General features: G+C 44.6%; 1 protein-coding gene across 1 annotated transcript in view; it reads left to right on the plus strand.

Moving 5' to 3' along the window:
• Positions 1-26,014, plus strand: part of LOC141117581 (uncharacterized) — a 1,161,887-nt gene that overhangs the window by 35,871 nt on the left and 1,100,002 nt on the right. The window contains exon 4 of the mRNA XM_073610493.1: positions 17,544-17,566. Within this exon, the coding sequence (XP_073466594.1) occupies positions 17,544-17,566 (23 nt within the window). The remainder of the gene's footprint in view (positions 1-17,543; positions 17,567-26,014) is intronic.

Below are 26,014 nucleotides of genomic sequence, written 5' to 3' on the forward strand. Positions count from 1 at the left end.
AAGTGTTACTGCAGTGCTGGTTTGACTACGACCGGGGTGTACTAGGCCGCTGGTGCTTGCCAGTTCACCAAAACATAGTTACATAGTAGGTGAGGTTGAAAAAAGACACAAGTCCATCAAGTCCAACCTATGTGTGTGATTATGTGTCAGTATTACATTATATATCCCTGTATATTGCGGTCATTCAGGTGATTATCTAATAGTTTCTTGAAGCTATCAATGCTCCCCGCTGAGACCACCGCCTGTGGAAGGGAATTCCACATCCTTGCCGCTCTTACAGTAAAGAACCCTCTACGTAGTTTAAGGTTAAACCTCTTTTCTTCTAATTGTAATGAGTGGCCACGAGTCTTATTAAACTCTCTTCTGCAAAAAAGTTTTATCCCTATTGTGGGGTCACCAGTACAGTATTTGTAAATTGAAATCATATCCCCTCTCAAGCGTCTCTTCTCCAGAGAGAATAAGTTCAGTGCTCGCAACCTTTCCTCATAACTAAGATCCTCCAGACCCTTTATTAGCTTTGTTGCCCTTCTTTGTACTCGCTCCATTTCCAGTACGTCCCTCCTGAGGACTGGTGCCCAGAACTGGACAGCATACTCCAGGTGCGGGCGGAAAAACGCTACCAAAAAAACTGTTAGCGATCGCAGGGATCAGGCCTGACTCTGCGAACGCTGCAGTTATGCGTTTAGTGTTTTGTAAGTGTCAGTGATCGATCAATACTGCACTTGGGTGGGCTGGGCTGGGCCGGGCGGAGGGGCAAAACGCAGGTGTTAGCAGGTATCTGGGCTGATCCCGATAACAGTGCGTTTTTGGGAAACCTAAACTGCTGGGGACACTAATATAGATCTGATCGGATCAGGTATTGATCCGTTCAGATACTATACCACTAAGGGAGGTGTACAGTGTGTGCGTGGGTGTTAGCGGTACTGGCGCTAATCTGACGCTGCCTGGGGCTGGTGCTTGCCAGTTCACCAAAACGCTACCAAAAAAACTGTTAGCAATCGCAGGGATCAGGCCTGACTCTGCGAACGCTGCAGTTATGCGTTTAGTGTTTTGTAAGTGACAGTGATCGATCGATACTGCACTTAGGTGGGCTGGGCTGGGCCGGGCGGAGGGGCAAAACGCAGGTGCTAGCAGGTATCTGGGCTGATCCTGCTAACACTGCATTTTTGGGAACCCTAAATTGCTGGGGACGCTAGTATAGATCTGATCGGATCAGATATTGATCCGTTCAGATACTATACCACTAAGGGAGGCGTATGCTGCGTGCGTGAGTGTTAGCGGTACAGGCGCTAATCTGACGCTGCCTGGGGCGATGCATATCACCGCCGGGTGATCAGGGGGCTAAACCTTTATTCGGTAATAAACGGCGGGTGCCCTGACACTATAAAAAATAAACGAACTAACCAGCGTCACCCGTTATACAGTGATCAGTGGTGAAAGGGTTAACTAGGGGGCAATCAAGGGGTTAAAACCTTTATTAGGTAGTATATGGGGGTCCCTGTCACTATAAAACGCTGATGGCGAACCTAAATATTTAGGTCCCTAACTAGCGTCACCAGCGACACAACTAGCGTCGCTTAGCGACACTGGCGACAGGGGGTGATCAAGGGGTTAAAACTTTATTAGGGGGGTACCCTAGACCTACAGGGGGCTACCATTAACTGCCCTACCACTTCTAACTGTCACAAACTGACACATGCAGTAATCAGAAAAAAAAAAAAACTGCTTGGTGTCAGTGTTACGGGGGGGGGGGAGGGGTGATTGGGGGGGTTCGGGGGGCGATCAGGGGGGGGGATCGGGGGTGTAATGTATGCCTGGCATGTTCTACTGTGTGTGTGTGTGTGTGTGCACTCACTGTGAAGTCTTCTCTCCTCGGCGCCGGAACGGAAACTGCCGAGCCGAGGAGAGATGAAATCACATCCTCTGCCTGTGTGTGCTATACACAGGCAGGGGATGTTTCTCATTGACTGGGAGTGATCGCGAGGGGGGGCACGATCGGATGGCCTCCCCTCACCTCTCAATGCTCCCAGACCAAAGCCGACCGCCGCTGGCACCGGGGGGGGTCCGATCGGACCCCCCGCCCGCGGGAAGGCAATCACGTACCAGGTACGTGATTTTGCCTGCCCGTGCCATTCTGTTGATGTATATATGCGTTAGGCGGTCGGCAAGTGGTTAACAGCCTACCACTGGCCAGCTTTGTCTGCTTCCCAAGCAGAGATGGGGACCCCCCCGCCGGTTCCTGCAGGCTACAATGCCCCTCACTATAGCCCATGGCTTTTGCCTGGGTAGCCTGAAGTTTTTCCACTTTCAAGCTTTTCAAAAAATTTTTTTTGTTGTGTTGTGCTTTTTTATTCATTTTTTCTCTTTTTTTCTGTTATTTTTTTCTGTTTCAATTTGCAGGTCTTTTTTTTTCTTTTTTGACCTCTATACATTTTTCATTGCTAAACCTACAATACTGTACCAACTTCGGTATCAATATGCCTTTATGTGTTATATTTCAGGGATGTTCACCTACTTGTTGACAGTATATATAATGCTAGCATTATTTCTTCTGATTAGATATGGCTCTTAAAATTTACTCGTGTAATGTTAAGGGCCTGAACTCCATGGGGAAGCGATGGTAAGCTCCGAGGGAGTTTAGGTCCTCAAAAGCAGAGGTGATTATGATTCAGGAGACTCATTTTAAATCCAGGGGCTCATTAAAAATTCGCCTCCAAACATTTTCCTGGGGCTTATATGGCCTCAGATCCTTCTGGAAAAGCAAGAGTAGCAATCCTTATTAAACGATCATGCCCAATCCGGATACTCTCCTCATACTTAGACCCTCATGGTCGGTTCATACTCCTGAACTGTAGTCACCTAAACACTCATTTTTCTTTGGTTAACATATATGCCCCAAATGTAGGAAAATCAGTTTCCTTACAACAGTTTTTGAGAAGTTACAATCCTTTTTTCAGCCTTTCATGATTTTAGGAGGATTTAGGTTATGAAGACATCAGGACAATATCGAGTTCAATGGGTGCGTGGTCCGACCAGGTAATAGGGTTTATCTCTGAAGAGACTACATAGGGAAGGAGAGGGGCTGTAATCAGAAAGTGATCTTATCTACAATACAGCTTGTGAGAGTGGGAGTAAAATGTGTAACTCTTTTGAGTGGGATGTTTTACTCTCCAAGTGTCAAAAAGATTGTGTGATCTGGTTAGTTTACGAAAAGAGGCGGACAATTTCTGGGAAGCAGTTTGTGGAGTAACTTGGAATAAAGCTTGTCTATCCCTGGTCGGGGACATGAACACATTGAAGTCTTGTGTAGACGGATGTATAAAATTGTATCAAGAAACTTTTGGGCAACAGCCCTCCCACCCAACCAGGACAGTGTTGTTAGAAGACTCCGTTCTGATGTACAGGGTTCTGTCTCCGGCCGGCCGGCACTGCTGCACTGCTCCGCTCCACAGCTCGAGACACTCCGGAACTCCCAGGTGACTCCGACAGGCTCCTCTGGCTCCTTCCCAGTCTTGTCCCACCGTCAGTCCAGCTCTCTGGTGTGTCACAATACTGCTGCTCGGATCACTCTTCCGTGGAGGTAGGCCGCGCTGTGCTGGAGACCTCACACAGATCCTCCCAGGCTGGCCATGCATAACCAAGAGACCTAAGATGGCGGCTCCCAGCCCTTTTATAATCTTCCCACAATGCATTTCTGTTCCCTGAGGTTCATGGGAGTTAATGAGCATTGTGGCTAGGTCAAGTTAATGTCCAAATGTAAACAAACAAAACACTTCCATGTCAACTTCTGAACAATAAAAAAAAAGATGCAGTCCTTTTATATTTTGGCCGCTAGATGGTGCCAAATGATAAGATGTAACATAACATTAAGTTATACATATATAATGACCGCTACACACTTGTTTCTGTTACATGTTTTTGATTCTACACGGTTACACAACACTGAAAGGGGAGCTTCCCACCAATTCTCACATGATGGGGAGCTGTCCTGTACATTCACAGCCGATACTCCAATGTCATGTACAGGTGTATCAGTGGGTGAGACAGGGTTTTGGTGTTCTGAGTCAAAAGCAAGCGTATCAGGCCTTTCAGAGTTTCTCCTAGCGGTAAAGTATATTCCTTCAGAACACTCGCCCAATGTCTTATAAGATAGTCTCTTTGTGGGGTGAGTGACTATTTTGGTCCTCTGTGCTTTTGGCGTTACAGGTAAGTTCGTGTGTTCCTCAACTCCATCTTTTTCTTGTGATTCAGAATCTGCACTTAGATCTCCTAAAGTTATTTCTGGTAAAACAACTTGAGACTCTTCTGGATCTTCTCTTCCATTTTTGGGTATAAATTCAGGAACTTCCGGTCTAAGAATTCCACCATCCTCTCCCCCTGCTTGGAGTGAAAAGTCCACTTCAGATTCTGATACCTCAGATGGCCACAGCCAACTTATCTCCATCTCCTCTTCCTCTTTTTCATTATAATAACTGTATGTTACATTATGTTGAGTAGCTGCTATAAACCTGTTGTGGTGTTTATTCATGGCTTCTCTGTCTTTGGACTGAGCGATCTCTCAATGTGGTCGCATCCTCCAACATGAAGCCATGTTTGCTGCAACTTGTTTTTAATGCTTCTAGCGGTCACAAATACTGTGGTTTTCTGCATTAGTAAGTTATTATATGCTTGAACCTTCATATGTAGAGTATCTCTAGTTTTAACAATTATTTAAGGTAACATAAAAAGAAAACAAGAAAACAAATAAAACAAATATATTTGTCCCAACAGTCTAATTGCCTCCCCTGGTTAGATGTCTCACTTTAACTCACTTTTACTTTCAATAATTCAATCGTCTTGAGTACCATGTGTTCCATGGTTCCCATATTTTGGATATCTTCTCATGGTTCCCCATAGCTGATGCGTGTAAAACTTCATATGTACCATAATTGTGAACTGTGGTTATTACTTCTGTAATGGATGGGGGCTCTGTATCCTTCCAGTGTCTAAGAATAATAAGCCTGGTTACCAGCAATATGTGGGAAATTATCGTTCTAACCTGGTTCGGAATAGATTCTAGGTCTATTGATAATATGGCCATTGATGGGCTTAGAGGAGGGGTTTGGTACGAAAAATTTCGTATTATGTTTTCTATTTGCCTCCATAATGGTTTTATTTTAGGGCAGTTCCATAGGATGTGGGATAGCGTGCCGCACTCTCCACATAATCTCCAGCATTCAGGAGAGGAGTTGTGGTAGATTTTAGATATACGACTGGGTGTGAGGTACCACTTGTGGAATATTTTTTGCTGCATCTCCCTTAGGTTAGTGCTTTTAGTGGAGTTGTATATATTGTTGAAAGTTGATTCCCATTTTTCCACCGGATAGTGTCGTCCTATTTCCATTTCCCAAGCTACCATGTTTGGGGATTTGATGCAGACCTTTTTTTCTTGAAGACCCAGATATAGGGTTGATATCCCTTTTAGTTTAGTAGAGGTTTGTGTTAGATATTGGAGTATCTTTGTTGGTAAGTTAGTAAATATGTTGGGGTGTTTTTTCAGGAGTTGCGTAATTTGTACGTATTTATAGTGTTCTGTGTGTGGTAACCCAAATTCCTCCTGTATCATTTTGAATGATTTAATTGAGCTACCCTCTACTAAGTCTTCGATGTGCTGTATACCCCTCGTCTTCCATGTCTTTAAGTTAATATCTGGGATGATATGACTAAGTGCGGAGATCTGGAGCTTAAATGGAACCAATGTGCCCGTCCACTTTGGGTAATTTCTAAGATAACCCCATGCTCTTATTGCTGCAAGTATGGTTGGGGATAGCTTTACATCTAGGGAAAAGTTCATATGGGCTGTCATGAGAAAATCTTTCAGTGATTTATTTTTTATTTGGATTTTTTCTATCTCTGCCCACAGTGTAGACAGATCCTTCTCCGATGTCAACCAGTTTCTTGTTTGTGCTAGTATAGTTGCAAAGTAGTAGTCCTGCATGTGTACGTGTCCTACTCCTCCTGCTGTCCTGTGTTTTATTAGTTTAGTGAAGGCACATCTTGCCTTCTTTCCTTGCCATATATATCTATTTATTATAGGTTGCAGGGAATTAAAGAAAGAGTTTGGTAGTGGGATAAATAGGTAGAGTATCTGTGGCAGAATTTGCATCTTGAAAGCTGCAAGTCTGCCCAACCACGAGAGTTCAGTTTTTGCCAGTTTGTGTAGTTTGTCGGGGAGCTGTTTCAGAAAGGGGATGTAGTTGGCTGTCAATAAATCTCCAGACTTAGGAGTTAGTGTAATACCCAAGTATTTTATTCCTTCCGTTTTCCATATGTATGGGAATTTTTGTTGTAGCTTGTGACTAACCTGTGGCGATATTCCTAGGTTTAATATATAGGACTTAGATTCGTTTACTTTATAGTACGATATTTTATTGAATGTTTGTAGGGCCTTATGGACTGATGGTAGGGAGGTTTCTGCCTTTGTGAGCATCAGTATGATGTCATCTGCGAATAGACTGATGATATGGCTTCTTTGGCCTATCTGTACCCCGGAAATGCCTGGGTGTGTTCGCAGATGGGTTGCCAATGGTTCCATTAGTAAGTTAAAGATCAGGGGAGAAAGAGGGCATCCCTGCCTCGTCCCGTTCGTAATCTGGAATGGGCAGGATAGCGCTCCTGCTATGAGTACTTGTGCTGATGGATGTGTGTATAAGGCCATAATGGCTGAGTATATTGAACCTCCAAACCCAAACCTCTCTAGCACCTGAGAAAGAAACTGCCAATGGATTCTATCAAACGCCTTCTCTGCGTCCAAAGCGAGGAGCAGAGAAGGCGTTTTACTTCTGTCCGCAATGTGGATTACGTTGATCAATCTTCTTGTGGCATCTGAAGTTTGCCTTCCCTTAGTGAACCCTGATTGATCTATGTGAATAATTTCAGGAAGAATATGCATTAACCTATTCGCTAATAGTTTTGCATAAGTCTTAATATCCCTATTTAACAGGGATATAGGTCTAAAATTTTGTGGGGTATCCGGTGCCTTCCCTGGTTTAGGCAATGCAACTATGGTTGCTTTCAACATCTCAGGAGGGAATGACGAGGAGGCAACAGCAGCACCGAACATCTCTGTCATATGTGGGGTTAGTATGTTGAGAAAGGCTTTATAATATTCCCCCGAAAAGCCATCAGGTCCGGGGGATTTGTTTATAGGCAGTGACTGTATGGTAAGACTGACTTCTGATTCTGTAATGGGGGAATTCAGTGTTTGAAGGTGTTCTGCAGTAAGTTTAGGTAAGGGTATATTTTGTAGGAATGTTTCTATATTTTCTATATTGGGTTGCGGTATAGTGGAGTCATTTTTAAGATTATATAAAGAGCCGTAGTATTGGCTAAAGGCATCGGCTATTTCCTGTGGGTGCTGGTGTTTGATTAGTGTTTTTGGATGCGTAATATATGGTATGTGTGTTTTATGTCTGTGACCTTTTAGTTGATTGGCAAGTAATTTCCCTGCTCTATTACCGCTAGTATAGTATGTCAGTTTTAGCTTCCTGGAGGCCTTTTCAAAGTCCTCCAGTAGAGTTAGTCTCAACTCTGTACGAAGCATATTGAGTTGATCAATCAAGTTTTGAGAAGTAAGTGTCATATTTTGCCTCTCCAAAATTTCAATTTGGTTTATGATTCTCGTTGTCCGCTGTTGCCCCATCCTCCTGTTTCTCGCCTCCTGTTGCATCAACACCCCCCTTACAAATGCCTTGTGGGTATTCCACAGGGTGAAAGGATCTGAAACCGACCCCTTATTGAGTGAAAAAAACTCCTTCATCTGCTGTTCTATATACAGCTTGGTTGGGCCATGCTGGAACAGCCTGGGGTTGGCTCTCCACATGGAAGTGTTTTTAATCTTAGAAGGTTTCCCCACTTGTAGCTCCACTGGGGCATGATCCGACCAAGCTATATTGTGTATTTTAGCATTTCTACATTTAAACAGCAACCGTTTATCAACCAAAAACAGGTCTATTCTACTGTAAGATTTATGACAGTGGGAAAAAAAAGAGTAGTCTCTTTCATTAGCATTAAGGCATCTCCATGCATCATACAATAAATACTTGCGAAGTATAGGTTGTAGAGTTGGTGGAGATCTTTTAGGGTTGGATGTTGAGTCCAGAGCAGAGTCAGGCACCATGTTGAAGTCTCCGCATATCACTGTTGCTCCTTGGCGTACTTGATCTATTTTCTTGAGTACTGAGTGTAGGAATTTGGATTGCCCTGCATTTGGGGCATAAATGTTTGCCAAAGTGAAAGTTTCAGAGTTAATGTCACACACCATAACTATGTAGCGACCATGTGGATCCAATAGGATCTTATGCAGGAGGAATGTTATTGTATCTTTAATTGCGATCATCACCCCTTTTTTTTTTGCTTTTGCGTTTGCGCAGAAAATATGGGGGAATCTCGGATGGGAGCATTTGGGTGGAGAGTCAATGTGGAAGTGGGTTTCTTGTGTGCATAGGATATCAGTGTTTTTTTGGATCGCTTCCTTCCATAAGGACTTTCGCTTGGCCGGATGGTTAAGTCCCTTTGCATTAATGGTCAGGAAATTCACTGCCATGTATTCGGTTTATGTGATGGGGTGTTTGACATATATTATAAGTGTCACTTACTTCGTCTAGGTGCCTGGCCTGTAGGATGATTTCTTGCTGGACTTTGAGACTTCCTGGAGATGACTTTTCTTGGTTGGTGCAACATCCTCCCAGGTGTGAGGCAATGGTCTTGACTGTTGGCTTAAGAAAAGAAGAAAAAAAAAGGAAAAGGGAAAAAAAAAACTTGTAGGAACCGAGGTTCAACATTTGTGGCTGCATATCAGCTAGCAAGTAGAAACGTTAAAGTGTGACTCTCGGTCACTCAGGTAGTAACTTGTGGGTAGTAAGTTTAAATAAACTTAACGGAGCGGTGGTGCTTACTCCCACGCGGGTCGTTGGTGGTGTGGGTTGCCCATGCTAATGTCAGTGGTGAGTACGGGCATTCCTGCGGTCAACCGTACGCCATTCTGGACTCAGGCTTGCGTTGGGGCTTCTTGATCTAGAGGGTGTCTGATTGTCGGAGATTATCCCCCAAGAGCTGAGTAGTGCTATGCCTTTAGCTAGGGAATCCATCACATACTCCTTGCCTTCTTTTGTTACTATCAATTTGGTTGGAAAGCCCCATTTGTACCCAATCTTGTGGTTTCTGAGTGCTTTAGTTAGGGTCGTCATATTTCTCCTTTTTTGTAGCGTGTATTGTGATAAGTCTGCGTAGAATTGCAGGTTTGAATATGGCGATGGAATCGCTTCTCTCTGCCTTGCAGCCGCCATTATTCTTTCCTTGGTGTGGTAGAAGTGAAGGCGCAGTATCACGTCCCGTGGTATGTCTTCTCCTAGGTAGGCGGGTTTAGGTAATCTGTGGATTCTGTCCACCGTAAGATCTAATGTCGATAATTCTGGTAAAATGGCTGTGAATAGCTGGGTGGCATAGTCCCTCAAATCTTGTTGTTTAACGGTTTCTGGGACCCCTCTGATCTTTAAATTATTTCTTCTGGATCTGTCCTCAATGTCTGCCATTTTGGCTTTGATCCCCTCTATATCTTCATCTTTGGCTTCATTAGCATCAACCAAGTTGTTTATTGTTGTAGCGTATTCCCCCATTTTATGTTCTATATGGGTCACTTTATTAGTCACCGATTTGATCTCATTACTAAATTTGTGCATACAGAAGATCATATCTGAGTGTAGTGATCCTCTCAGTGATACTAACATCTCTTTTAGCATAGTATCTATGACAGGCTGGCCGTTTGTAGGGAATGTATCAATGGAGTCAGGCAGCTCCCTGGTGTCATCACCTGAGTCAGGGGGAGAGCTCACCTCAGTGCTGTCATCCATTGCATCCGCTTTGAATCTGGACTTCTCCGGGCTCCCTGTTGATGGGGTGGCTGGGGGAGACCTCGAGTCTTTAGGAGGGCTGCTTCTTTTTTGTGTTTTTGGTTGCTTGCAGTTGTTTTTAGCTGCAGATGTCGGCGTGGACGCCGGGCCGGCGCCATCTTGCCTGGCTTCATAGGAGTAAAACTCCGTCAGTCTCATCGGCCAGTTCCCCTCCTTTTTCCTCCTGGTCATGGTATGGTTGTGTTCCCTGGGTTCGTGCGGACCGGAACGCCGTGATTTGGGGTCTGGATCGGTCCTGGGCAAGGTGCTGTGAGCCGCGTTGTTCCCGCTGGTGATGGAGCTCTGCTCTTACACGTCCATCTTGGACTCTGGCTAGCTCCGCCCCCCCTCTTCCTCTTTTTCAGTAGCAGAAGGTTCAGGCCTAAGTCTGGTCACTGGTCCGTGTACAACAGTGGAGGTGGATGGTAGCTCCTCCTGTGCAGCAGTCCTGACTGCTTCCGTGAGAGGCAGAAGGTGATTACGGTGCCAAATCTTTATTGGCCCAGAGCTTCCTTCTGGCCAAATTTCATATACTGGAAGTCCTAGAAGTTTCTTGCACACAATATATGGTTGTGATTTCCAGCGATCAGCCAGTTTGTGCTTGCCTGGGATTCCCAAATTCCTTAACAGGACACCGGGTTGTAAGTCTTGAACCCGTACTTTGAGATCAAAGTTCTTTTTGTTTCTGTGCCCTCTGCGATCTGATGTGACCTGAGCCTTATCATAAGCAGTTTTCAGACTCTCCTTCAACCTATCACCATATCCTCTGTGAGAAGTTGCTGAGGTATGATCCAGGCTGGTTCCAAAAGCCAAGTCCACCAGTAGTCTGGCTTCTCTTTCAAACATTAACCGGTAGGGAGAATATCCCGTGGCATCACACTTTGTACTATTATATGCATGTAATAGTGCAGTAATGTGCCTACTCCAATATGATTTTTGCTCAGATGTCAAAGTTACCATCATATTTAACAGAGTCCTATTAAATCTCTCTGGCTGAGGATCACCTTGTGGATGGTATGGAGTGGTTCTGGATTTCCGAATACCTAAAAGATCCAACAGCTTTTGAACCAGAATACTTTCGAAATCTCTCCCTTGATCGGAATGAATTCGTTATGGTAGACCGTAATGGACAAAGAACTTCACCAAAACTTTCACCACTGTAGAGGCCTGTTGGTCTTTAGTAGGAAATGCTTGAGCATAATGAGTAAAGTGATCAGTAACTATTAAAATGTTTCCCTTTCCACTTAAGTCAGATTCCACACACAGGAAATCTATACAGACCAGCTCCATCGGTCCTTGACTCTCCAAATGGGCCATTGGGGCAGCTTTCTGAGGCAAAGTCTTCCTCCTCTGTATACATCGGAGACATGAGTGACAACAGCCCTCTACTTCAGTTCTCATATAGGGCCAGTAGAACCTGCCCTTCACCAGCTGGAAAGTCCTTTCTGCTCCCAAATGGCTGTGGTGGTCATGTAGAGCGATCAGTACTTTCTCTCGGTGCTTCTCCGGTGAGAACAATTGCCACTTTTCTTCACCATCATCAGAGGGGCCCCTTCGGTAGACCTCCCCCTGCTTGAGCTGTAGCCGATCCCACTCTTTGTGTAAGACACGAGCTTCCTTTTCAGTGCTTTTGAGGAATAAGTCAGGGTGTTTGTTCTCCAAAGCTTTCAGCGCCAGACTACAAAGTGGGTCTTGTTGTTGGTCCAACCTAAGATCCCTCCTGGACAACTTTGGTAAGCCTTCCTCTGCAATTTGGGTGACATCACAGTAACACTTAGGCACTCCGGCAGCAGACACTCAAACTTCTTCTGCTCTAGCCCCACCTTTAGTTTGCTGTTGTGCTCCATCACAAAGGGCCCTCACTCCTTCTAGGATGAGCTGAGTCCATTCTTCTTCTTGACTTTGAGAACAGTGAGGTCGTCTTGATAATGCATCAGCATCTTTATTTCCTGTTCCTGGTCTGTATTTCAAGCTGAATTTGAACGCTGAGAGTGCAGCCAACCACCTATGGCCCGTGGCATCCAACTTTGCTGTGGTAAGTAGGTAAGTAAGTGGGTTATTGTCTGTCTTAACCACAAACTCTGCACCATACAAGTAATCCTTGAGTTTATCTACCACAGCCCATTTTAAGGCCAGGAATTCCAATTTGTGAGTGGGGTAGTTGCGCTCAGCGGGGACTAGACTTCTGCTCACGTAGGCTATGGGCCTTTGTTGTCCATCATATTCCTGGTAAAGTACTCCCGCCAGCCCGTCTCAGCTGGCATCCACATGCAATTCATAGGACTTAGAAGGGTCTGCATAGGCTAGAACCAGAGCAGTGGTAAGGCTCCATTTTAACTGAAAGCTTATTCACACTGTGTAGTCCATTCTTCTTGGATGGACTCTTTCTTCTTTCTGGGGCCCTCCTTTGGCTTCCCCAAACCTTCTGAATCTGAGCCAATTCCGTCTTGATTCTTCAACAGCTCGGTGAGTGGGTGGGCTATCTTAGCAAACCCTTCCATAAACCGCCTGTAATAAGAACAGAATCCTAGAAAGGATCTAAGTTCAGTCACGTTAGTTGGTCTAGGCCAGGAGGTAACGGCCTCCAATTTCTGTGGGTCTGTTGCCACTCCGTCAGCGGATACGATGTGACCCAAGTAATTCACTGAGGGTTGGTAAAAGTGACACTTCTCCAAAGAGAGCTTCAGGTCTTCATCATGTAATCTCTTCAAGACCTTCTCCAGCCACTCTTCATGTTCCTCCAGTGTTCTACCAAACACTATGATATCATCTAAATAGACCAACACCTTGATCAGGTTCATATCACCCACTGTCTTTTCCATTGATCACTGGAAGGTTGCTGGGGCTCCAGATAGACCTTGAAGCATTCGATTAAATTCGAAAAACCCTACAGGGGTAATAAAAGTGGTCTTCTCTCTATCTTCAGGGCACATGGGGATCCAAGATCTAGCACACTGAACCACTTTGCTCCTGTTAGACTCTGTAGGGAATCCTCTATCCGAGGTGTGGTATACTGATCTGGGATGGTCCTCCGATTTAGTGTCCGGTAATCAATACATAATCGCAAAGTGCCATTCTTTTTCCTTACGACCACTATGGGAGAGGCATATGGACTCCGGGACTCTCAAATAATTTCCGTCCTTTTCAGCTCAGCTAGCTGCTCCCGTAGGTCTTCCAGATCTCCCAACGGATCTGCCTTACCCTCTCTCGGAAGGGTTTATCTTCCTCCAAGCGGATTTTGTGTTTGCCGCTCTTTGCAAGCCCCACATCAAACTCACTTCTTGAGAAGGCAGCCCTCCATCTCAAGAGCTGATTCTTCGCTCTCTCCATCCAGGCTGGGGTAAGAGGTGTGTTCTTTGGGTAGAACTCTTCCAGGGGAATCTCCCCATCCTGTTCCCCCATGATGCTACACGGTGAGACTGGGGTTGCTTTGCTGACTTGCCCCAGTAGCATTCTGGCAGGTACCTTTACAGGTAAGGTAGTTGTGTTGCGAATGCTGACTGAGATACGCCCTTTACTTCTCTTCAATGCCTTGGTTGACAACATTTCAGGGATAACTTCCAGGCCCTTTTCTTCTTTCTGTTTGTCCGTCTCAAGAACGATGAAAGGACCTGGCTGTATCCAACTCAGCTTAACCGAGGCCTTTAAGCAGACTACTTCACCCGGCTGCACCAGCTTTTTTCTCTTGTCCAGGCTCCAGACCTTTCCTACTCCTGATGGGGCCTTTTGTTCCTGCACAAGATCCTGGTACACCTGTGTTAATATGGGGTGCACTCTCTTGGCTGGAGTATCCTTCTCCTGGACAAGCGGAGTCAGAAGTCTTCTTACCAGGTCAGTATTGGTCCCAATAATATAAGAACTTCTGTCAGCCCCTGGGGGGCGAGGACACACCACTGCCAGAGTGTCAAAGGTTTCAGCCTGCCCTGCCACAATTGGATCAAAGGTAAGCTTTATAGGTATGTATCCATCATAGGGGAAGTTCTGTGTCCCTAAACCCCGTATCTCCAGCTCTTTAAGCTTCTGCAAAGGGAGATGTTTGAGATACTTCTCATAAAAGTCTTTGTAAAGCAGAGTTACTTGAGCTCCAGTGTCCAACAGGGCTTTCGTGTATATGCCTTCTATCTGGATTGGGACAATCGGAGAAGGTCCCACTAACTTGGGAGGAAATCCATTTGTTTTAGTACGTTTTCCCTGTTAAGTGGCTTGTACTTTCATGCCTTGCTTACGTGAAGTCTTTTTCCTCTGCTTTGACTTAGCTGTGGCTGACTTAGCCCAATGAGTACAATTGAGTTTGGAGTTGACTGTTGTGACAGGGCGCCCAGTTGCCTCCTTCACTGGGGCCCTCTGAAGTTTTCTGTCAGCTTTTGTGGTTCTGCCTCAGGTTCTGTTGGACTTGGACATACTCGATGGTAGTGTCCTGCTCCTCCACAGTTAAAGCAGATCTTCTTCTTCATTGGCTTCACAGTCTGATTAATGTTGGTATTCTTCGGACGGAGTCTTAAGAGTCAAAACTTCATCCCCACGTGGCACAACCAGTTTGGCAGTCAGTAGGGTCATCATCTCCAACATCTCCTTCTGCATTTTGAGCAGTTTCTCCAGACATGACTCACATGTTGACAGATGTTGAGTAGATGAAGGCCAAGATGTCTGATCTGTGTTCACCATTAAGACAATGGGTTTCTTAATGCCTTGTAACACATCTAACTGCTGTCCTTTTGTCCTGGTTATACTGGGAGCTTGACTCTTTCTTTGTTTCTGGTCTCTTTCTACTTCCATTTTTGCTGCCTCATTTATCTCCTTAATAAGGACCTCATCTGGTGTAGATAGATCTTCTAAGTGGTGCCTCAACCGAAGCTTGATATAGTCACTTCTTAGACCTGTAATCATGGACCTCAGGAATTTCTTCTTGACCAGTCCAACACCAAAGTGTTCCTTGGAGCCTTCTCCCATCGAAACAGACAACACATGGTCCTTCAGCTCAATGGCTCTGAACACAAAGTTCTGAGGACTCTCCTGACTCTTCTGTGTTATATTTGTCAGTTGATGAAACAGTTCAGCAGCATCTTCCTCTTTATAATAACTCTTCAGAATTCTCCTGAGTTGAGTTAAAGTCAACCCATTTTTCATCTCCAGCATTCCTTTAATGCTTAAGCCTGGACTAATGGCGTTGATTACAGCCTCTACAATTTCAGACTCCAAGTATCCTCTCTGTAGGCCCAGTTCAATTTGGTGTAAGAGTTTTGTAAAAGGCAGCTTATCCTTCTGTCCCCTCTCTCCTATCTGACCGTCAATTTTGAAGTCTTTCCTGATAGTCACCTCTGGCAGCGGTTATAAGGGTGCCTCTTCATTACTGACACCGGTCTAGGTATCACTTGATTGTCACCCAGGTCTCTTCTCTACATGTGACAGTTAGTCCCTTAATGTGTTCTGCAATCTGCGAGAAAGTGGGGTAGACTGGAGACTGAACTCTTGTTGGGTGAGCTCTGTCTCCCCCTGCTTGGCAGGATGTGTCAAGCAGAGTTCAGTTCTATCAGACAGTCTCACACTGGTGCTTTGAAAATTATCAGGGACCCCCTTTCTCCATTCCAGTAAAGCATAAGTGCCCATGGTCTGACCTCACCGCTATCACCCAGGCCTTCCTCTCTGGGGATAGTACCAGCACCACTTCTTTCACCTGTTTCTCTTCCCATCCTTCCCCAGGGAGTTCAACTGCCACGCTCGCTTCTGAGCGTGCGCCTTCAGCTTTGCACCACTGTACCACCGTAACAGGGTCCATTCTGACGTCAAGAGGGTGGGTTTGTCTGCAAAGTGACAGGATTCTGGATGAGCCCCCACGTGTAGCACTGACCCCCGAAGGAGCTGCTGATTTATTTGGACCTGTACTCTGCTTTATTTCCCAGTTGAATATCTCAGTCCCCCTGACACAGCTGTGGTGTAATAGTGTGCAGTCAAAACGAAATCATAAAGGCAAATTCACAGTACTCAATATAATGTATCTGTCTGTAGTTACCTTGGCCTCCTCTTGCTTGGTGATGAAGAGGAAAACAACACTCACACAGTTGTACTTGAATAATAACCTTATTTACTGTAATTGTTTTAAAAGGTAAACACTACAATGGTTGTACTGTTAGACCAACATAGTCTGACAGTCAACTGAACTTTACATTACAAAGATATAATACAGATATAAAGTGGCTGAAATAATTTATGAGTGGTGTAATAAAGTAAATAGGATAACCGTCAGAGTGAATTTATCTCACTATGAGCACTATCCTATTTTATGCGCACTTCATTACTATACTAAATCAAAGATTAACTTTATAAAGTATAATACAATAATTAGAGAGCTCCCCTATTTAGTATCACATTACCCCAATATAGTAAAGGAACACAAGGCCTTGTATTTTACTAAACAGTCCTTCTTTCTTTTTTCTTCTGCCAGCAAAAATAAAGTAAATTTGTAATCCAAGGGTTAATGATTCCTGATCAAAGTAGGCTGAAATATAAAAGCAAAGTTCTGGTGCAGCAGCACTATAACTAACTTTGATGCCAAGGACTCAGTACTAAATCCTCTTGACTTTGCGTGTGGGACTATGGGTCCCAGCAACTCTGTCTTGTGTAGACAGATGTATAAAAGTGTATCAAGAAACTTTTGGGCAACAGCCCTCTCACCCAACCAGGACAGTGTTGTCAGAAGACTCCATTCTGATGTACAGGGTTCTATCTCCGGCCGGCTGGCACTGCTGCGCTGCTCCGCTCCACAGCTCGAGACGCTCAAGAACTCCCAGATGACTCCGACAGGCTCCTCTGGCTCCTTCCCAGTCTTGCCCCACCATCAGTCCAGCTCTCTGGTGTGTCACAATACTGGTGCTAAGATCGCTCTTCCATGGAGGTAGGCCGCGCTGTGCTGGAGACCTCACACAGATCCTCCCAGGCTGGCCATGCGTGTCCAAGAGACCTAAGATGGCCACTCCCAGCCCTTTTATAATCTTCCCACAATGCAGTTCTGTTCCCAGAGGTTCATGGGAGTTAATGAGCATTGTGGGCAGGTCAAGTTAATGTCCAAATGCAAACAAACAAAACACTTCCATGTCAACTTCTGAACAATAAAAAAATAAAGATGCAGTCCTTTTATATTTTGGCCGCTAGATCGCGACAGATGATAAGATATAACATAACATTAAGTTATACATATATATGTATTTTTTTTTTAACAATATTTTTATTAAGATTTTCACATGTTAACCAATGAAATCAATGACATTTCTTATTATTCATAAAGAAGAAAAGCTTACAGTTAGAGATCATCAGAGTTACTTTAACATGACAGAAGTTATACTGGAACTTGAACAGTGAATTTAGTGTTAGTACCGTATGTGTGGTGGCGACACTGTCTACACACCCCAACACCCCAATGTGGGAGCTAACTGTGTCGCGAGATCGCAGGCAATGCAGCTGGCCACAGTCTCAGTAGCAATTATTCTTTATCATATGAAGAAAGGATGAAAAGTTATAAGTGTTTGTATATTAGGATAACAATGTATGAAGACTTGCAAGGAGTGTTTGAACCATGAACAGTGACAACGCTGCACGTATCGTTGGTTGATAGTATAGACACTACAAACTAAACAAAGGCAGTAACATTGAACTATATAGGCATAAAAGGATATTGTCCCATGAGGTGTGGTTTATAACTTGATTTGAGATGAGAGACGGACTGGGGGTTGTAGGGGATAGTTACTGAGAAGTTCCTACAAGTTAGAGTGCTGTGCTTCTTTGATCAATGATCCAAGGTGCCCAGTTTTTGTAAAAGGAAGGTGTAGTCAAATTGGCTTTGGCGAAGGAGAATTCCAGTTTAAAGTGATTGTTCAGTAGGTTGCATTTTTTTGCAATTGCAAGGCGTGCGGTTATTAGTATATGAGAGGCCAATAATTTGATGTGACCCGGCCATGTGGGAACTGAGAGTGCTAGGAGAAGATCCAGTGGTTGTAGTGAGAAGGGGATATTGCAAATATTAGAAATGAATATGGATACTGCTTTCCAATATCTCTTGATGTTGGGGCAGTCTCACCAGTTGTGGCGTAAAGTTCCCACTTCATTGCATCCCCTCCAACATTGAGGTGAGGTCTTGGGGTAAATAGCAGCCAATCTTGCCGGGGTAAAATACCACTTGTGGAATAGCTTTTGAATTGATTCCCAATGGGAAGTACAATGTGACATGCGAAGGGGCAGACTCACAGCTTGGTGCCATAGGTTAGGCACGGGTGGAGTATCTGTGAGTGAGGACCAAAAGATAATTGAGGAGGACGGTTGATCCGTAGTAGGTGTAGTTAATAGTTTGTATGCCAAAGAGATTCCTTTGACTGAAGGGATGGGGTCTCGTAGAATTTTAAGAGAGAAATTGGTAGGGAGTCTTTATTCTGTATATTGATTTTAGAAAGTATTGATCTTATTCTGAGGTACAAGAAGAAGATCTTAGGGGAGATGCCATAGTGTTGTTGCAAGTGTGAGAATGGGTGCATCCCAGACGTAGAGAATAGCAGCCCAAGGTTGACGATTCCTTTAAGTGTCCAGGCTGTAAGAGACAGGTCCGGTGATAGTAGTTCAATCGCTTTGATGGGTAATCGATGTAGGATGGCCTTAGGAAGGCCTTTGGTGTGTTGTGTGGATGCTGACCAAACCCGTAGAGCTGCCGTTGTTGAGCTCAAGTATTGGTGATGTGGTTTAAAGTTAAGCAGAGCAGCTGTAAGCAATAGTTTTGTGTCCATGTTAAGGGCTGTGGCTTCAATTTGGGTCCATGTTTTGTTGGAAGTGGGTGACCACCATTCTTTGAGTTGGTTCAGGATTACTGCTCTGTGGTATGCTTGTATGTTCGGAGCTTCCATACCTCCATGGCGTACAGGGGTGAGGAGAGTGTCTTTCTTGAGCCTGGATTTTTTATGTTGCCATATAAATGTGTTTATTATTTCTTGTAGTTTCTTTAACTGCAGGGGGAGTAAGGGTAGAGGGATCGTGCGAAACATATATAGTATATGAGGGAGCAGATACATTTTCGCCTGAGCAATTTTGCCTGCCCAGGAGACAGGAAAATGGCTCAAGTCTTTGGATATGTGCAGAAGCTTTTCTTGGAGGTCATCATAATTCACTCTTAATAGTGACTTGCTAGGGAAGGTCAGGTGAATTCCTAAGTATGGTAGTGAGGAACTAGAGGACCATATAAAGGATGTTCTTTCCGAGATTTTTTGTTTGGTTCATGAGTCAATACCTAGATCTAGCATAATAGATTTACTTTGGTTAATTTTATAGAGAAAAATTGAACCAAAGTGTTCTAGGATTTGTTGAACAGCTAAGAGGGAGGATTCAGGGTTGGTTAAAGTGATGATGACATCATCGGCATAGAAGCCCAACTTGCGTTCAACTTCCCCTATTTTGATACCCATTAGTGAGGGTGCCGTTCTAATGGAGCGTGCGAGAGGTTCCATTACCAAGGCAAAGATCAAGGGGGAAAGAGGACAGCTTTGCCTTGTGCCATTAGTAATTACAAAGGGATCTAATGTAAATGCTTGACGTCCAGACTCTGGCACTGGGGGAGGAATAGAGGTTCAGGATAGCTGTCAGGAACATTCCTGTTAAGCCAAATTTGCAGAGTACTGCCTCCATGTATGCCCAGTGGACCCTGTCAAATGCCTTCTCTGCATCCAGAGACAGGAAGAGAGAAGGCGTTTGACCGCGTTCCACCCACTGTATTAGATTAATGGGTCACCTTGTGCCATCAGAAGCTTGTCTACCAGGTACAAATCCCACCTGATCAGGGTGGATTAAGTGAGGAATAATCGGGGAAAGGCGTTGTGCTAAAATTTTGGCATATAGTTTGGTGTCTGTGTTTAGGAGTGAGATTGGACCATAATTGGCTGGAGTGTCAGGGGCTTTGCCCGGTTTCGGTATGGTGACCACTAGGGCCTCCAAGGCTTCTTTTGGGATCTTGCCGGTGTTTGCGTATTGGTTAAAGGTATTACAGAGGTGGGGGGCGATCAGGTCAGAGAACTGTTTGTAATATTCGTTTGGGAATCCATCTGGGCCTGGGGCTTTGTGTAGGGGCAGTTGTTTTATGACTTTACTGATTTTGGTGGAGGAGAAGGGCGTCGATAGGGATTCTAGTTGGGTAGGAGAGATAGAGGGCATTTAAAAGTGCTATGTGTGTGGATGCGCTGCTCTCATTTGTACTCTCTTTCCTATCTATGTGTATCCTATCTGTTAGACATAATCTTATTCACCATCCACCTATATAAATACATCACATTAAGCAACAACCATATGCAAATTATATAAATCATATAAAAGTCCGGTGACATGTATCACATGATAATAAAGTCCCTTCATATATGCTTGCAAATCTTCCGTTAGTTTGCCGTGATCGGCGTGCTCTTGTGTTTAATAAATCTAAAGTGACTTAGTGCTTCACCACCACCTGTGAGGCTGCTGGGAGATTTTTGTACCCACGTGACCGGGAACGAGCGTGGTTGGTGAGGACGCGAAAGGACACAAGGGGGGAACGCAAGCGGCACACGGAGTCAGCACAGCACACACTAGGCGAACCGGGCTGCAGCGCCCACCCGTCCCTAACTGCTGGAAAAGCTCTGTGCCGGCTTAATGGCACTTGGAAATGTGAGTGCATAGTTTTTCTGTGTTTTATAAAATAAAGGTTTTAAACGTTATTGTGCGATGATTGTCTTCATCCATTTTTATGAGGAACACTAAGGTCCTAGTATAGCTATTGGAGAAGTTCCCTTTGAGTGGAGTGGTTATCCCTATGAATGAACCAAAGGTGCAGTTTTAACCACTTGCCGACCGCCTAACGTAGATATACGTCGGCAGAATGGCACGGGCAGGCAGAATCACGTATATATACGTGATCTGCCTCCCGCGGGCGGGGGGTCCGATCGGACCCCCCCCCGGTGCCATCGGCGGTCGGCATCTGACTGGGAGCGTCGGGAGGCGAGGGGGAGACCATCCGATCGTGGCCCCCCCCTCGCGATCGCTCCCAGCCAATAGGAATCCTCCCCTGCCTGTGTGTAGTTTCACACAGGCAGAGGATGTGATGTCATCTCTCCTCGGCTCGGCAGTTTCCGTCCAGCGCCGAGGAGAGAAGACATGTAAGTGCACACAACACAAACACACACACAGTAGAACATGCCAGGCATACCTTACACCCCCGATCCCCCCCCGATCGCCCCCCGATCCCCCCCCCCTGTCACAAACTGACATTAGCAGTATTTTTTTTTTTTTTTTTTTTTTTTTTTTTCTGATTACTGCATAGTGTCAGTTTGTGACAGTTACAGTGTTAGGGCAGGTAGTATTACCCCCCTTTAGGTCTAGGATACCCCCCTAACCCCCCCTAATAAAGTTTTAACCCCTTGATCACCCCCTGTCACCAGTGTCACTAAGCGATCATTTTTCTGATCGCTGTATTAGTGTCGCTGGTGACGCTAGTTAGGAACGTAAATATTTAGGTTCGCCGTCAGCGTTTTATAGCGACAGGGACCCCCATATACTACCTAATAAATGTTTTAACCCCTTGATTGCCCCCTAGTTAACCCTTTCACCACTGATCACCGTATAACTGTTACGGTGACGCTGGTTAGTTTGTTTATTTTTTATAGTGTCAGGGCACCCGCCGTTTATTACCGAATAAAGGTTTAGCCCCCCGGTCGCCCGGCGGTGATATGCGTCGCCCCAGGCAGCGTCAGATTAGCGCCAGTACCGCTAACACCCACGCACGCAGCATACGCCTCCCTTAGTGGTATAGTATCTGTACGGATCAATATCTGATCCAATCAGATCTATACTAGCGTCCCCAGCAGTTTAGGGTTCCCGAAAACGCAGTGTTAGCGGGATCAGCCCAGATACCCGCTAGCACCTGCGTTTTGCCCCTCTGCCCGGCCCACCCAAGTGCAGTATCGATCGATCACTGTCACTTACAAAACACTAAACGCATAACTGCAGCGTTCGCATAGTCAGGCCTGATCCCTGCGATCGCTAACAGTTTTTTTGGTAGCGTTTTGGTGAACTGGCAAGCACCAGCCCCAGGCAGCGTCAGATTAGCGCCAGTACCGCTAACACCCACGCACGCAGCATACGCCTCCCTTAGTGGTATAGTATCTGATCGGATCAATATCTGATCTGATCAGATCTATACTAGCGTCCCCAGCAGTTTAGGGTTCCCACAAACGCAGTGTTAGCGGGATCAGCCCAGATACCTGCTAGCACCTGCGTTTTGCCCCTCCACCCGGCCCAGCCCAGCCCACCCAAGTGCAGTATCGATCGATCACTGACACTTACAAAACACTAAACGCATAACTGCAGCGTTCGCAGAGTCAGGCCTGATCCTTGCGATCGCTAACAGTTTTTTTGGTAGCGTTTTGGTGAACTGGCAAGCCCCAGCGGCCTAGTACAACCCGGTCATAGTCAAACCAGCACTGCAGTAACACTTGGTGACGTGGCGAGTCCCATAAGTGCAGTTCAAGCTGGTGAGGTGACAAGCACAAGTAGTGTCCCGCTGCCACCAAGAAGACAAACACAGGCCCGTCGTGTCCATAGTGCCCTTCCTGCTGCATTCGCCAATCCTAATTGGGAACCCACCGCTTCTGCAGCGCCCGTACTTCCCCCATTCACATCCCCAACCAAATGCAGTCGGCTGCATGAGAGGCATTTTCTTTATGTCCTCCCGAGTACCCCTACCCAATGAACCCCCCCAAAAAAGATGTCGTGTCTGCAGCAAGCGCAGATATAGGCGTGACACCCGCTATTATTGTCCCTCCTGTCCTGACAATCCTGGTCTTTGCATTGGTGAATGTTTTGAACACTACCATTCACTAGTTGAGTATTAGCGTAGGGTACAGCATTGCACAGACTAGGCACACTTTCACAGGGTCTCCCAAGATGCCATCGCATTTTGAGAGACCCGAACCTGGAACCGGTTACAGTTATAAAAGTTAGTTACAAAAAAAAGTGTAAAAAAAAAAAAAAAACACATACAAAAATATAAAATAAAAAAAAAAATAGTTGTCGTTTTATTGTTCTTTCTCTCTCTCTATTGTTCTGTTCTTTTTTACTGTATTCTATTCTGCAATGTTTTATTGTTGTTATGTTTTATCATGTTTGCTTTTCAGGTATGCAATTTTTTATACCTTACCGTTTACTGTGCTTTATTGTTAACCATTTTTTTGTCTTCAGGTACGCCATTCACGACTTTGAGTGGTTATACCAGAATGATGCCTGCAGGTTTAGGTATCATCTTGGTATCATTCTTTTCAGCCAGCGGTCGGCTTTCATGTAAAAGCAATCCTAGCGGCTAATTAGCCTCTAGACTGCTTTTACAAGCAGTGGGAGGGAATGCCCCTCCCCCCCCAACGTCTTCCGTGTTTTTCTCTGGCTCTCCTGTCTCAACAGGGAACCTGAAAATGCAGCCGGTGATTCAGCCAGCTGACCATAGAGCTGATCAGAGACCAGAGTGGCTCCAAACATCTCTATGGCCTAAGAAACCGGAAGCTACGAGCATTTTATGACTTAGATTTCGCCGGATGTAAACAGCGCCATTGGGAAATTGGGAAAGCATTTTATCACACCGATCTTGGTGTGGTCAGATGCTTTGAGGGCAGAGGAGAAATCTAGGGTCTAATAGACCCCAATTTTTGCAAAAAAGAGTACCTGTCACTACCTATTGCTATGATAGGGGATATTTACATTCCCTGAGATAACAATAAAAATGATTAAAAAAAAAAAAATGAAAGGAACAGTTTAAAAATAAGATAAAAAAATAATAATAATAAAGGAAAAAAAAAAAAAAAAAAAAAAGCACCCCTGTCCCCCCTGCTCTCGCGCTAAGGCGAACGCAAGCGTCGGTCTGGCGTCAAATGTAAACAGCAATTGCACCATGCATGTGAGGTATCGCCGCGAAGGTCAGATCGAGGGCAGTATTTTTAGCAGTAGACCTCCTCTGTAAATCTAAAGTGGTAACCTGTAAAGGCTTTTAAAGGCTTTTAAAAATGTATTTAGTTTGTCGCCACTGCACGTTTGTGCGCAATTTTAAAGCATGTCATGTTTGGTATCCATGTACTCGGCCTAAGATCATCTTTTTTATTCCATCAAACATTTGGGCAATATAGTGTGTTTTAGTGCATTAAAATGTAAAAAAGTGTGTTTTTTCCCCAAAAAATGCGTTTGAAAAATCGCTGCGCAAATACTGTGTGAAAAAAAAAAATGAAACACCCACCATTTTAATCTGTAGGGCATTTGCTTTAAAAAAAATATATAATGTTTGGGGGTTCAAAGTAATTTTCTTGCAAAAAAAAATTATTTTTTTATGTAAACAATAAGTGTCAGAAAGGGCTTTGTCTTCAAGTGGTTAGAAGTGTGGGTGATGTGTGACATAAGCTTCTAGATGTTGTGCATAAAATGCCAGGACAGTTCAAAACCCCCCCAAATGACCCCATTTTGGAAAGTAGACACCCCAAGCTATTTGCTGAGAGTCATGTTGAGTCCATGGAATAATTTATATTGTGACACAAGTTGCGGGAAAGAGACAATTTTTTATTTTTTTAATTTTTTTTTGCGCAAAGTTGTCACTAAATGATATATTGCTCAAACATGCCATGGGAATATGTGAAATTACACCCCAAAATACATTCTGCTGCTTCTCCTGAGTACGGGGATACCACATGTGTGAGACTTTTTGGGAGCCTAGCCGCGTACGGGACCCCGAAAACCAATCACTGCCTTCAGGCTTTCTAAGGCCGTAAATTTTTGATTTCACTCTTCACTGCCTATCACAGTTTCGGAGGCCATGGAATGCCCAGGTGGCAAAAAAAACCCCCAAATGACCCCATTTTGGAAAGTAGACACCCCAAGCTATTTGATGAGAGGTATAGTGAGTATTTTGCAGACCTCACTTTTTGTCACAAAGTTTTGAAAATTGAAAAAAGAAAAAAAAAAAATGTTTTTTCTCGTCTTTCTTTATTTTCAAAAACAAATGAGAGCTGCAAAATACTCACCATGCCTCTCAGCAAATAGCTTGGGGTGTCTACTTTCCAAAATGGGGTCATTTGGGGGGGGTTTGTGCCACCTGGGCATTCCATGGCCTCCGAAACTGTGATAGGCAGTGAGGAGTAAAATTAAAAATGTACGCCCTTAGAAATCCTGAAGGCAGTGATTGGTTTTCGGGGCCCCGTACGCGGCTAGGCTCCCAAAAAGTCCCACACATGTGGTATCCCCGTACTCAGGAGAAGCAGCTAAATGTATTTTGGGGTGCAATTCCACATATGCCCATGGCCTGTGTGAGCAATATATCATTTAGTGACAACTTTGTGCAAAAAAAAAAAAAAAAAAAAAAATTTGTCACTTTCCCGCAACTTGTGTCAAAATATAAAATATTCCATGGACTCAACATGCCTCAAAGCAAATAGCTTGGGGTGTCTACTTTCCAAAATGGGGTCATTTGGGGGGGTTTTATGTCATCTGGGCATTTTATGGCCTTCAAAACTGTGATAGGTAGTGAGGAGTAAAATCAAAAATGTACGCCCTTAGAAATCCTGAAGGCAGTGATTGGTTTTCGGGGCCCCGTACGCGGCTAGGCTCCCAAAAAGTCCCACACATGTGGTATCCCCATACTCAGGAGAAGCAGCTAAATGTATTTTGGGGTGCAATTCCACATATGCCCATGGCCTGTGTGAGCAATATATCATTTAGTGACAACTTTTTGTAATTTTTTTTTTTTTTTTTTGTCATTGTTCAATCACTTGGGACAAAAAAAATGAATATTCAATGGGCTCAACATGCCTCTCAGCAAATTCCTTGGGGTGTCTACTTTCCAAAATGGGGTCATTTGTGGGGGTTTTGTACTGCCCTGCCATTTTAGCACCTCAAGAAACGACATAGGCAGTCATAAATTAAAGGCTGTGTAAATTCCAGAAAATGTACCCTAGTTTGTAGACGCTATAACTTTTGCGCAAACCAATAAATATACACTTATTGACATTTTTTTTACCAAAGACATGTGGCCGAATACATTTTGGCCTAAATGTATGACT

Source organism: Aquarana catesbeiana, linkage group LG13 (assembly GCF_042186555.1).
Source record: "Aquarana catesbeiana isolate 2022-GZ linkage group LG13, ASM4218655v1, whole genome shotgun sequence".
Taxonomy (NCBI): Eukaryota; Metazoa; Chordata; class Amphibia; order Anura; family Ranidae; genus Aquarana; species Aquarana catesbeiana.